Source organism: Heterodontus francisci, chromosome 15 (genome assembly GCF_036365525.1).
Source record: "Heterodontus francisci isolate sHetFra1 chromosome 15, sHetFra1.hap1, whole genome shotgun sequence".
In the NCBI taxonomy this organism is placed as follows: domain Eukaryota; kingdom Metazoa; phylum Chordata; class Chondrichthyes; order Heterodontiformes; family Heterodontidae; genus Heterodontus; species Heterodontus francisci.
Window position 1 is genome coordinate 25,383,255 of NC_090385.1, and position 12,866 is coordinate 25,396,120.

The 12,866-nt window shown below is 43.8% G+C and overlaps 1 protein-coding gene across 4 annotated transcripts in view; it reads left to right on the top strand.

Moving 5' to 3' along the window:
• uprt (uracil phosphoribosyltransferase (FUR1) homolog (S. cerevisiae)) overlaps nucleotides 1-12,866 on the top strand; it is a 62,016-nt gene that overhangs the window by 11,659 nt on the left and 37,491 nt on the right. For 2 of the 4 annotated variants that reach the window (XM_068047277.1, XM_068047278.1), the window contains exons 4-6: nucleotides 153-215; nucleotides 1,097-1,258; nucleotides 3,290-3,388. In XM_068047277.1, coding sequence (XP_067903378.1) covers nucleotides 153-215; nucleotides 1,097-1,258; nucleotides 3,290-3,388 — 324 coding nt within the window. Of the gene's footprint in view, nucleotides 1-152; nucleotides 216-1,096; nucleotides 1,259-3,289; nucleotides 3,389-6,787; nucleotides 7,264-12,866 lie in introns of those variants that run through there. The other 2 variants (XM_068047275.1, XM_068047276.1) reach the window with 2 other exon arrangements.

The window sequence follows — 12,866 nt, forward strand, 5'->3', positions numbered from 1 at the left end:
CCCCACTGAAAATAAGCAGAGGTCAAGCAATGTGGTGTCTACCTGCATGTTCTGAGAATGAGGTGTGGCATTACGGGTGGGGTGGTGAGGATTGGAAAGAATTTAGACCACTAATGCTATGTTAACCCCGATTAATATTTAATTTTATACAGGCCATAAGTATGATGGAGTGAAGTTTGAGAAGGGAAACTGTGGTGTTAGTATTATGAGAAGTGGTAAGTTACCATTGTTGAGTATTAAAGCTATTTGCCATCCATGATCTTTACTTGCTTTCAGTCGGACAGCCTGATGGGGATGTCATTGAGTATTTCAGTATTTCATCTCATAAATGTGGAGAAGATGGCAGCCCGATCAGGAGGCCAATCATGAATGCCTACCACTTCATCCTGCTTCTCTCCATTTGCCTTTTGTAATTCCCACTATGAGACCCATTAATATAGGCAGACTCAGTCATCACTGTTCTTCTAAGCACACTAAGTTATATCCTCACCCTGTGCCACCTGCCAGTGCATTTTGCTTGCGTTCACATTCCCTGGAAAATAGTCCAGAGGAGGAAGACTATGTAGATGGTTCTGTCAGGACATATTACAAAGAATTTTGACTCCCTTCTAGGAGTAGAGTGTGTAGAAATGTGGATGGGGACAGAGCCAGGACCTTCCATGAGCACATTCAAACCTCCCAGGATGGCTGGTAGTTCCCTGAATCACTTCATTATTTATACAACCTGCCAAATACCTCCTGTCAGAGGTGGTGGTCACTCATTTTGGTTTAAAATTGTGACATATTGTTTGTATTCTAATTGTGAATAAACTCCAAGTAATTCGTTTTAAACTATTCCTGAGACTGTCATTTTTTTAACAAAAATGAAATACTCAATAATATCAGTTGTAAGACTGGAGTATATTTACAGATTGATGGGATGTTTACAAATACTTAAACTTTTAGTTTGGGAGATTGTTACTGATGATGAGGCATCAACAATTACAATTAACAAAACCTGGGCTATTGTATAATCGTATTTCAAAATTAATGGCTCCACTTTGCTCCAATGGGAGCGAACAATTGCCGACATTGATCATTTTTCATTTTCTTATAGGTGAAGCAATGGAACAAGGTTTGCGAGATTGTTGTCGATCAATACGTATTGGAAAAATCCTAATACAAAGTGATGAAGAGACCCAAAGAGCAAAGGTGTACTATGCAAAATTCCCACCTGACATCTACCGCAGGAAAGTGCTTCTAATGTACCCGATATTGAGTAGGTATCACATGGTCTCATTGTGCCATTTGGCAGAAACCTGGGAATGGAAAGATCTAGAACAGGTTTCTTATAGAACTTTACACTGATTTAGAATGTAGTTGTGTTTTGGCATTGTTGGTCATTTTACTTACAATTCATTCACACGTTTGCACTCCCTCAGTACTGCACTCAAGTTCCATTATCGATCCTGTGTTCAAGTATCTGGAGTTGTGCTTGAATTCAGAACCTTCTGACTGAGGTGAGAGTGCTACCACTAAGTCAAGGCTGACACCTTGCTGTGACTTACTGCCAATGATGAGGGAGGAGAAAAATCGGTTTTGGAAAAAACATTTAAATTTGGATCAGAAATTCTGATTTTCCTAAAAACTGGCCAAATTCAGATCTAATCCTTCACTTGGAATTTCCCAGTTATTTAGTATGGTAAAAACGAATTCAGTTTTTTTTGAAAAACAGTCAGGGAGGAGGGTGTGAAGTTGACCTACAACCGCAGGTGACATTTGCATGGGCTGTTTACAATTTCTTTGCCAGGATGATGGATAGCAGTGTAACCTGGAGGACAGGCCACCACCACCTATCCTAAAGAGGACCAGTCATACTCTACAAAGCCACAACTCATGTCAATCAATGACAAGAGTGGTATGGATGGCAATCAAGGGTAGAGTGACCACTTCTTTGGTTCTCAAACTGACAACCTGGTTTTGAGGCAAGCTGCATGGTAATGAGGTCATTTTAAAACCAGGCATGGTAGTGTAGTGGTTAATTTCTTCTTCTTTGGCCTCCTTGTCTCGGGAGACAATGGGTAAGCGCCTGGAGGTGGTCAGTGGTTTGTGGAGCAGCGCCTGGAGTGGCTATAAAGGCCAATACTAGAGTGACAGACTCTTCCACAGGCGCTGCAGAAAAAATTGGTTGTCGGGGCTGTTACAAAGTTGGCTGTCCCCTCGCGCTTCTGTCTTTTTTCCTGCCAACTGCTAAGTCTCTTCGACTCGCCACACTTTAGCCCCGCCTTTATGGCTTCCCGCCAGCTCTGGCGATCGCTGGCAACTGACTCCCACGACTTGTGATCAATGTCACAGGACTTCATGTCGCGTTTGCTAGACTAGTAATATAGAGAATGTGGGTTTACTTCTTACCCCCCGGCAGTTTATGACATTAAATTCAGTTTATCATTTTTTTTTAAACCAAGAAATAAAAAGCTGGTATCAGTAAAAGTGACCATGAAGCTGTCAGATTGTTGTAAAAGCCCAGCTGATTTTCAAGTTGTCCTTTAAGGAAGGAAATCTTCCCTCTTTACCCTGTCAGGCCTATATGTCACTCCAGTCCCATGCCAAAGTGGTTGACTCTTAGCTGCCCTCTGAAGAGACCTGGCGAGCCACTCATTTGTATCAAAAAAAATTATGCGGTTCAAGAAGGCAGTTCCCCCACCAGCTTCTCAGGGAAACCAGGAATGGTCAGTAAATATCGGCCTTGTCAGCGTTGCCCACATGTGAAGAATATATATATTTTTTTAAAGATACAGGAACAGTTCAGATTTAGAGAATGTGCAGAGGGAAAGTGATGAAGCTACTTTCTCTCCAAATGCTCTTTCTCCCTGCTCTTGTCTTTTAGAAATGGGAATGTTTTACTATTTTGTACTCAGTTTTGCAAATAGCTAAAACACCACTATTTTAATGTTGTGCAACCTGTTCTTTGTGCGACTGGTAGGAACTCAACACAAGCTTAACATTTTATCAGATTGGACAAACGACTACAGTACCATAGTAGCAGTAGTTTTCTTGAAATGTGAAACTGTAGAGCTTCTTGTTGACCCAGTTGGTAAATGCATGGAGCACATGGCATTAAAGTCGCAAGTTAAATGCATTGTCAGCTGACCTCAGGAGAGGTAGCTGTAAGCCACTATAGTTGCTGTCTCCTGACCGCAATCTATTGACCCTCTCTTGGAAGTTCCCCTTATAAACACAATGCTTTGGACTGATCTGAGAAGAGAAATTTCTACTCCGGATAATTGCAGGTCATCTGTCTACTCTGCAGGTACAGGCAACACAGTTATTGAAGCTGTGAAGGTCCTGATTGAGCACGGAGTGCAGCCAAACTGTATAATCCTACTCAGTCTTTTTTCAACTCCACATGGTAAGTGAGACATGTGAATACTTATTTTGATGTGAGACTTTAAAGCTGAGATGCACATTAGAGTGTTATTTTAGATCAAGAAAATTTTCTTCAGTGCAAGAACTGAAAGCGTATGTTAATTTCATTCTTTAAGCACTGCTTGGTAAAGTGCAGGCCACACCAACTGCAACTGTAGACGTTCTGTCACAGATTTTAAAGAACATAGACATTGGCCTCAGTTTTATCCTTCATTTATCTTCAATTGAATGGGATGACAGCAGGCAACTGCACTCCCTCTGATGTCTTCTGGATTCTGAAAGTAGGTGCAAATATGGCTCAAAGTAAAATTTTAATTTCATGGTGCGAGTTAAATAATGCAACTGGCTGCATTTGCTGACAATACAACTGCTAGGTGGCGCAGTACTAGCACATACACAAATGCAGCCTCTTCCACTGAAATGTCACTGTCTGCGATGTTCAGGCAGCTGCTAGGGTTAAAGATGGCGCTGCTCAATTTATCACAGAAAACAACTTCAACCACTGAAAGATTGCCGTTGCTGCCTCCATCCCACCCCCAACAGTCCCCCGCCACTCCTGCCATTGCTTCATTTGTATAATTTCTTGGATGTCTCCTGTTCAACTGTTTTGATTTTTCCTTTGACAAAGAAAGAACTCTGGTGTGATACTGCTCCTCGCTAATCCCCCCCCCCCCGCCAACACCCTGCTCTCCGGCTCCTCGCTCCCCACCCACCCACCCCAACTCTATGGCCACTTGCTCCCTGCTCCACGCTTTTCGCTTTTCTTTCCCCCCCGCTCCCCACACCCCGCTCTCTGGCCGCTCTCTCCCCACTCCTCACTTCCCCTACCTCCCCCACCCCCAATCCTGCTCTCTAGCCACTTGCTCCCAGCTTCCCCACCCACCCCCGCTCTCCGGCCGCTCATTCTCCACTTCAACCCCGCCCTCCCTCTAGCTGCTAGCTCCAGGCCACGCCACTTCCCTCTTCTCGGCCACTTGCTCCCACATTCGATTGTTCTCCACCACGCCACCCGAAGAAGCAAGGTGGGCTGTGAGGGGTGACGGGGCGACGTGGTGGAGAGCAGGGAAGCACCGCAGCCTAGAGCTATTGGCTGGAGAGCGGGTTGGGGAGTGGGGAGCGAGTGGCCGGAGAACGGGGTGGGGGAGTGTGGAGCAAGCGGCTGGAGAGCTGGGTGGCGGAGGTGGGGGGAAGTGAGGAGTGGGGATGCAGGGTGGGGGAAAGCAAGGATCAGAGAGCAAGCGGCCGGAGAGCGGGATGGCAGGGGGGAGGAGCGGGCAGCGAGCAGCTGGAGAGCCGGGGTGGGGGGGGGAAGGAGCGGGGAGCGAGCGGCCAGAGAGCCAGGGGGAGGAGTGGGGAGCGAGTGGGTGGATAGCGGGCTGGCCAGTGGGGAGGTGGCGGCAAGGGGGAGCAGGGAACTATCGGCCGGGAGGAGGGGGAGAAAGCGTCAAGGGCCTGGAGTGAGTGGTCGAGGGGGAGAGTGGCCAGTGGGGTGGGAGAGAGTAGCTGAATGGGAGGAAGCAAGTACCTGTTGCCATTTTCCTGTGCATGCGCCAATTAGTCCTGGCGCGTAGGAAGCTGCGCATGCACAGCATCTCATTGAATGCAGGAGACCATTTGTGCATGTGCAGTGCTTGGAATGCTCTGATGACAGCAGCGGCTGCTGCATTGTCAGGAGTCACATTGAATGCAACCTCACATTTTCTCGAGGTTTGGAGCAAAGGCAGGAGTGAAGCAGCACTCGGCAGTGCTGAGTCTCCACCCCAGAGATATTATTTGGTTGTTCCTGTATTAGGCTAAGGACCTGAGGTATTCCATGGAAATGTTAAATGGGCTGATGTTTAAAAGAAGGCAGGGATGCTGTCATTTGCTGTATTATCCAGCACTCATCCATCTTGATGTCAGGAAAATAGTGGCATCCAGGTCTACAGATTGGCAGATGTGGAGCCCATGATGTTTTCAGGCCTGGAAGACTCCAGAATTGCTTTGGCTAAATTTTTAAATTATTATAAACTGGGCCAATTGAGTGAAGGCCTTTACTTTTTAAGCCAATCACCTTGGGTTTTCTTTCCCACTGGCTCTCTGTAGACTTTGACATGGTCAACTACACCATCCTATAAAGCTTCTTCTCTGTATCCACTTTGGTGAAATTACCCTGGTTTGTTTCCAGTTTTAACCTATCCACTTGTTGACACAGCATTTCTAGGCTTCTTTTCCCACTGTCATCTCAGCAGTACCATAAGGATTCATTCTTGGTTCCATTTCTCATTCACATGATGCTTCTTGGTGAAATTATCTTATACTATGTTCACTCATCCAGCTCCACCCCTCCACTGCTCTGTACCATTTGGCTGCTTGTCTGACATCCAGTTTTGGATGAGTGTAATTTCCCTCAGCTGAACACTGCTAAGACTAAAGGCATCATATTCAGTCCCTGCCACAAATTCCATACTCTTCAAGTCCATCCCCCGCCTTAGTCACCATCTCAGGCTCAATCAGACAGTTTGCAACCTCTGCATCCTAATTTGACCTTGAGTTGCTTTTTTGATCTCATATCCTCTTTTATAAAGACGTCCAACCTCCACAGGATCGCATGCCATCATCCCTAGCTCAGCCTATCTACTGTAAAAAGCATGACATTTGTGCCTTTCTCCCCTCTAGACTTGATTGCCCAAATGCTTTTGCAGCTGGTCTCCCATCTTCTGCACTCTCTCTTGCTAAACTTCAGCATATCTAAAACTCTACTCTTTGCATCCTATCGCACATCACATCACGGTCGTCCATCTCCTCTGACCTCGCTCACCTAGGTTGGGCACTGGTCTCCCAGTGCCTCAAATTTTAAATTTTGTTCTTTGTGTTTAAATCCCTCCTTTGCCTTTCCACTCCTCATCTGAGCAAACTTTTCACGATTCTCTGTTCCTCCGAACTCAAACTCTTGTATTTCTCTCCCAAACTCTTGTATTTCTCCCCCACTCTTCACCTCAGTACTGGCAACCATTGCTTGAACCAGCTTGTTCCCAGACTCTGGAATTTTCTCCTTTTAACCATTCCAACTCCAAGCAAGTTTTTGGAAGACAATTTAGGTGCTTACCTGGGCAGCAGGTGCATCTTTTTAACAGCTGAGTGTATTTTGTGTATATTGTTGGTGAAGTGTATACTTTATTGTTGAGATGACTTTTGTTGACCATCCTTCCAGAATTGCAATACTGCACTAGTTCTTTAGTGTGAATCACTGCAGACATTACAATTCAGGCACAGCATTGATATACAGAGGTTAGCTGCAGAAAGATATTTAGTGTTCTTTATAACAAATAGGACAGAGCAGATTTCTATCTTGCTTCCATGAAATTTAGTAAATCATCAGCTTTTTCTCCCCCCGCAAAAGGTGCAAAATCTATTATAGAAGAATTCCCCGAGATCACAATTTTAGCAACAGAGGTCCACCAAGTGGCGCCCACGCACTTTGGACAGAAGTATTTCGGCACGGACTGAAGCCAAGATAGATACCAAATGAAATCTTTGAATGCATTGTTGCTTTGATAGATAAAGTCATAGTTTTATCTCAGTAGGTGTGTTGCCCACTGTCCCCACCCACCCAATCCTTTCTGGGACATGTCAAAATGTTAACTATCTTAATGTAGACATCTGGGAGCACTTGATCTAAACTTTTTGCCTTAAGTTCTTTTCTCCAAGTTATTTTGATAAAAGGAAGTCAGTTCTGAAAAGCACATTCCAGTTCCATCAAAATTGCTTGTGCTGTGCTTTCATGCATCCTTGGCACTTAAGTCATTTTTAGCATATTTATTGTTTGTAATTAGAGGCAGTGCCTAATTGTAACTTAAAACTACATTAAATTTGTTTAAAAAAATCTTGGGATTAAAATCTCTTTATTTAAAAAGATTTCTTTTTCCAGATTTCCTTTCTTTAGATGACACTAGGCTACTGTTCCACGAGCATGGCAGCTTTCAGTTACCTCACTAAAGTGGCTTTTCTTCATGCACGAGTGTAGATACAAATGTCAGCTGGTTGTTTGATTTCTGTGTTGCGCGGATCACAGCTGAGCCTTTTCATGTCCTTACACGAAACCCACACATAATCAAAATTGACAGGATAGCAATCAGGAGCAGCAGTTGAGGTTGGGACTCCTGCGGCGAGTAACACACTTCCTGACTCCCCATAGCCTGTGCACCATCTACAAGGCACAAGTCATTTCCACCACTGACGCACAGTGACAGCAGTGTGTACCATTTGGTCTCCTTATCTGAGGAAGGATGTTCTTCCTATAGAGGGAGTGCAGCGAAGGTTTACCAGACTGATTCCTGGGATGGTGGGACTGACGTATGAGGAGAGATTGAGTCGGTTAGGATCATATTCACTGGAGTTCAGAAGATTGAGGGGGGATCTCATAGAAACCTATAAAATTCTAACAGGACTTGACAGGGTAGATGCAGGAAGGACGTTCCTGATGGTGGGGGAGTCCAGAACTAGGGATCATAGTCTAAGGATAGGGGGTAAACCTTTCAGGACTCAGATGAGGAGAAATCACTTCACCCAGAGAGTGGTGAGCCTGTGGAATTCACTACCACAGAAAGCAGCTGAGGCCAAAACATTGTATGTTTTCAAGAAGGAGTTAGATATAGCTCTTGGGGCGAAAGGGATCAGAAGATATGGGGGGGGAAAGCAGGAACAGGTTACTGAGTTGGATGATCAGCCATGATCATATTGAATGGTGGAGCAGGCTCAAAGGGCGAAATAGCCTACTCCTCCTATTTTCTTTGTTTCTATGTAAGATGTACTGCAGCACCTTCCAAACCTGCAACCTCTACCACCTAAAAGGACAAGGGCAGCAGCTGCATGGGAACACCACCACCTGCAAGTTCTCCTCCAAGCCACACACCATCCTGACTTGGAACTATATCGCCGTTCCTTCAGTGTCATTGGGTCAAAATCTTGGAAATCCCTAACAGCACTGTGGGTATACCTACCCCACATGGATTACAGCAGTTGAAGAAGGCTGCTCACCACCACCTTCCCAAGAGCAAGTAGGGTTGGGCAATAAATGCTGGCCTAGCCGGCGATGCCCACATCCCATGAACACATTTTTAAAAAAGTTTCTTGTTCCTACCTCTGCAGTATGAAGACCAGAGATCGAACCTGGGACCTTCCTGATCTGTGTGATTCAGTAACATACCAGAGATATCCCCAATACATTATCATTCAAATTAGTCAACATCTTTACTGCTGCATTTTATGAAGAGTTGTCTGGAGTTAGTAACATCTTATTTCAACATTACTGGATATCAATTGGGAGAGAAAGCAAATGGGCACTCGTAACTCCACACTTCAGTGTGTGGAATATACAGCATATGGCATATATGTATATATGGCATATAATCACATGGGCATTTCTTTCATAAGACTGGGGAGGCAGACAAAATTCCCACCCTCCAAGAATTGTGAAGATAAAGACTTTGATTGAAGGGCTTGTTTTTAAAAAAAAATAGAAGTTTTAAATTATAAACTAGAAAGGTGGGGGAGGGGAGAGAGAATTTCCTCCATGAATACTCAAGGATGGAGCATGCCTGAGGAATAAAGGCCCCCTTGACGTGAAAAACAAAATGGGGTTTAAAAAAAAAAGGATGGAGCATAACTTTCTGCAGTGTCTTTATAGCTTCTGCTACTGCCCACTAGGTGGAGTGGAGGGGGTGGATTTCCTCATTGTTTTCAGTGTATTTGCGATATAGAAGCTGCAGTATTTTGTTTTAAGTGAGGAAGTATGTGCAGAAGCTGTTTCTGCCACTATGCTTTTCTAGATGCCTGAGATATGGGAACAGTTCTGGGGGAGATGTGACCTGTACAGGCCTGATGGGTTGCACCTGAACGGAACCGGGACCAATGTCCTTGTGGGTGATTTGCTAGTGGTGTTGGGGAGGGTTTAAACTAACTTAGCAGGGGTGTGGGAATCAGGAGATAATATGAGAGGGGGAAAACAAGGTGCATGAAATACTGGAAAATGCAGATAGTACTAGATAAGGAAATAGTAAGGTATTAGGTGGGGTCAGAATAAGAGGGAATGTAATAAGGTCTAAATTAGGTTTACTGTGCATGTAAGCAAATGCGCAGAGGGTAGTAAATAAAGCTGTGAGCTGCAGGTGCAGATAGCCATGTGGAAATATGATGTCATGGCGTTTACAGAGAACTGGCTCAAAAAGGGCAGGACTAAGTATTAAATATTCCTGGATACCAAGGTATTCAAGAAAGATAGGGAAGGAAAGAAAGGAGGAGGGTTAGCAATATTGATCAAGGAGCACGTTATGGTGCTGGAGAGAGAGGATGTCCTAGAAGGGTCAAGGACAGAATGTATTTGGTTAGAGCTAAGACACAATAGAGGTACATTGATGGGTGTATTGTATAGGCCACCAACTAGTGGGAAAGATATATAGGAAATAAGTTGCAAGGAAATTAGAGAGGTGCAACAATTATAGAGTAGTTGTACTGAGGGTCTTTAATTATCCTAATATATACTGAGATAGTAATAGTGTAAAAGGCAGAGAGGGGCAAGAGTTTCTAAAGTGTGTTCAAGAGAATTATCTGCATCGATATGTTTCCAGTCCCATGAGGAAGGAGGCATTGCTGGATCTGGGGATTGAGGTGGGTCAAGTGAATCAAGTATCAGTAGGGAATATTTAGGGGACAGTGATCATAGTATCATAAGGTTCAGGTTGGCTATGGAAAAGGACAAGGAGCAATCCAGAGTAAAAATAATTATTTGGGGGAGGGCCTACTTCATTGGGGTGAAAATGGATCTGGCCCAGGTAAACTGGAATCAAAAATTAGCAAACTTTAATGGAACAATGGGTTGCCTTTAAAGAGGAGGTGTTTTGGGTGCAGTCAAGATATATTCCCACGAGGGGGAAAGGTAGGTGAAACAAATCCAGAGCTCTCTGGATCGCAAAAGAAATAGAGAGTAAGATGCAGCTCAAAAAGGATGGATATGACAGATGTCAGGGGATAATGCAATTGAGAACCAGACTGAAAATAGAAGATTCAGAGGGGAAGTGAAAAAACAAATGAGAGAAGCAAAGTGAGAGTATGAGAAGAGACTGGCAGCTAACATGAAATGGAATCAAAAAGTCTTCTACAGACATATAAATAGTAAAAGGGTGGTAAGAGGAGTGGGGACAATTAGGAACCCGAAAGGGGATTTACACATGGAGGCAGGGAATATGGCTGAGGTACTAAATAAGTACTTCGTCTTTGTCTTTACTAAGGAAGAAGATGCTGCCCAAGTCATAATAAAAGAGGAGGTAGCTGAGACACTGGATGGGCTAAACATTGATGAAGAGGAGGTATTAGATAGACTGGCTGTACTTAAAGTCACCAGGACCAGATGAGAGGGAAGTAAGGGTGAAAATTGTGGAAGCACTGGCCATAATCTCCCAATCCTCTGTCAATGCAGGGGTGGTGCCAGAGGACTGGGGAACTGCAAATGTTACGCCCTTGTTCAAAAAAGGGTATAAGGATAAGCCCAGCAACTAGTTTAACCTCCATAGTGGGAAAGCTTTTAGAAACAATAATTCTGGGCAAAATTAACAGTAACTTCGATAAATGTGAATTAATTAAGGAAATCCAGCATAGATTTGCTGAGGGCAAATTCTGTTCGACTAATTAGCTTAAGTTTTTTTATATGAGGTAACAGAGGGTTGCTGAGGGTAATGTTGATGTGGTGTACATGGATTTCCAAATGGCATTTGATAAAGTGCCACATGACAGGCTTGTCACCAAAGTTAGAGCCCATGGAATAAAAGGGACAGTAGCAGCCTGGAGACAGAGTTGGCTGGCTGAGTGACAGAAAACAGACAGTAGTTGTGAACGGTTGTTTTTCAGATTGGAACAAGGTATATAGTGGGGTTCCCCAGCACCCCTGCTTTTCTTTTATTTATATATATATATATATATATGTATATATATGTATATATGTATATATATAATGTATATGTAAATAAAATAATGACGTAGACTTCGGTGTACAGGGCACAATTTCAAAATTTAGAGATTGCACAAAACTTGGAAATATTGTGAACTGTGAGGAGGATAGTGATAAACTTCAAAAAGGACATAGACAGGCTGATGGAATGGGCGTACACGTGGCAGATGAAATTTAATGCAAAGGAGTGTGAACTAATTCATTCTGGTAGGAAGAATGAGGAGAGGCAATATAAACTAAAGGGTACAATTCTAAAGAGGGTGCAGGAGCAGAGGAACCTGTAAGTTATGTGCACAAATCATTGAAGGTGGCAGGGCAGGTTGAGAGCGTGGCTAATAAAGCATATGGGATCCTGGATTTTATAAATAGGGGCATGGAGCACAAAAGCAAGGAAGTTATGATAAACCTGTATAAAACTCTGGTCCAGCCTAAACTGGAGTATTGTGTTCAGTTCTGGGCATCACACTTTAGAAAGACTGTGTAGGCATTAGTGTGCGTGCAGAAAAGATTCACAAGAATGGTTCCAGGGATGAGGAACTTCAGTTATGTGGATAGATTGGAGAAGTTGGTGCTGTTCTCTTTGAAGATTTAGAGGAAACTTGATAGAGGTGTGCAAAATGATAAGGGGTCTGGACAGAGTGAGAAGCATCCAGAACCAGAGGTCACCGATTTAAGGTGATTGGCAAAAGAAGCAATGGCGACATGAGGAAATTTTTTTAATGCAGCAAGTGGTAAAGGTCTGGAACGCACTGCCCGAGTGTGTGAAAGAGGCAGATTCAATTGTGGCTTTCAAAGGGGAATTGGATAATTATCTAGAAAGATTTTCAGGGCTACCGGGAAAAGGCAGGGGAATGGGACTAGATGTGTTGCTTTTGTACAGTCTCTGCACAGCCTCCTTCTGTGCTGTAAACATTCTATGATTCTAGTTTCACCTTACTTTTTGAGCCTTTCAGCAGTCTGCCCCTGAATCCCCAGGGGCCTCATTTGAATGTCAGAGAGAGACAGAGTTTGTATTATAGTTTCCTGGGTTTGCATTGCTATTGCACTTTGGGTAACAGAGCTAAATGAGGTGCAGCAGCTGTTAGAATCACCAGATCAAACTGGAAGTGAAGAGATGGCCTATTTCCTCTTTGGTAAAGTGCAGATCTCCTCAGAGATGTCCTGATGTGCAGCCTGTATATTTTTTGGTGAAGGGAACAGGTAATGGGGAGTGGAGGGGAGTTGAATCCGCTTCAAGTAGTGTCTGAATTAGAGTCTGGCAACTTTATACTGCCTGTAATTCCCTGTAGCTTGGAAATTTTTTGAACCAGTTTTCTTTATTGCACATTTTTCTGCCAAGACCTGCACTTGATTCGGCTCACCTCTCTCAGGATCAGTCCAATGCAAGATTTTCAGACCACCACCTTCTACCAATCAGTGCTTCTCAGATATAGGTATAGCTTTCCCAATATCACTGTTTGCTTTTATGAGTAGCAGC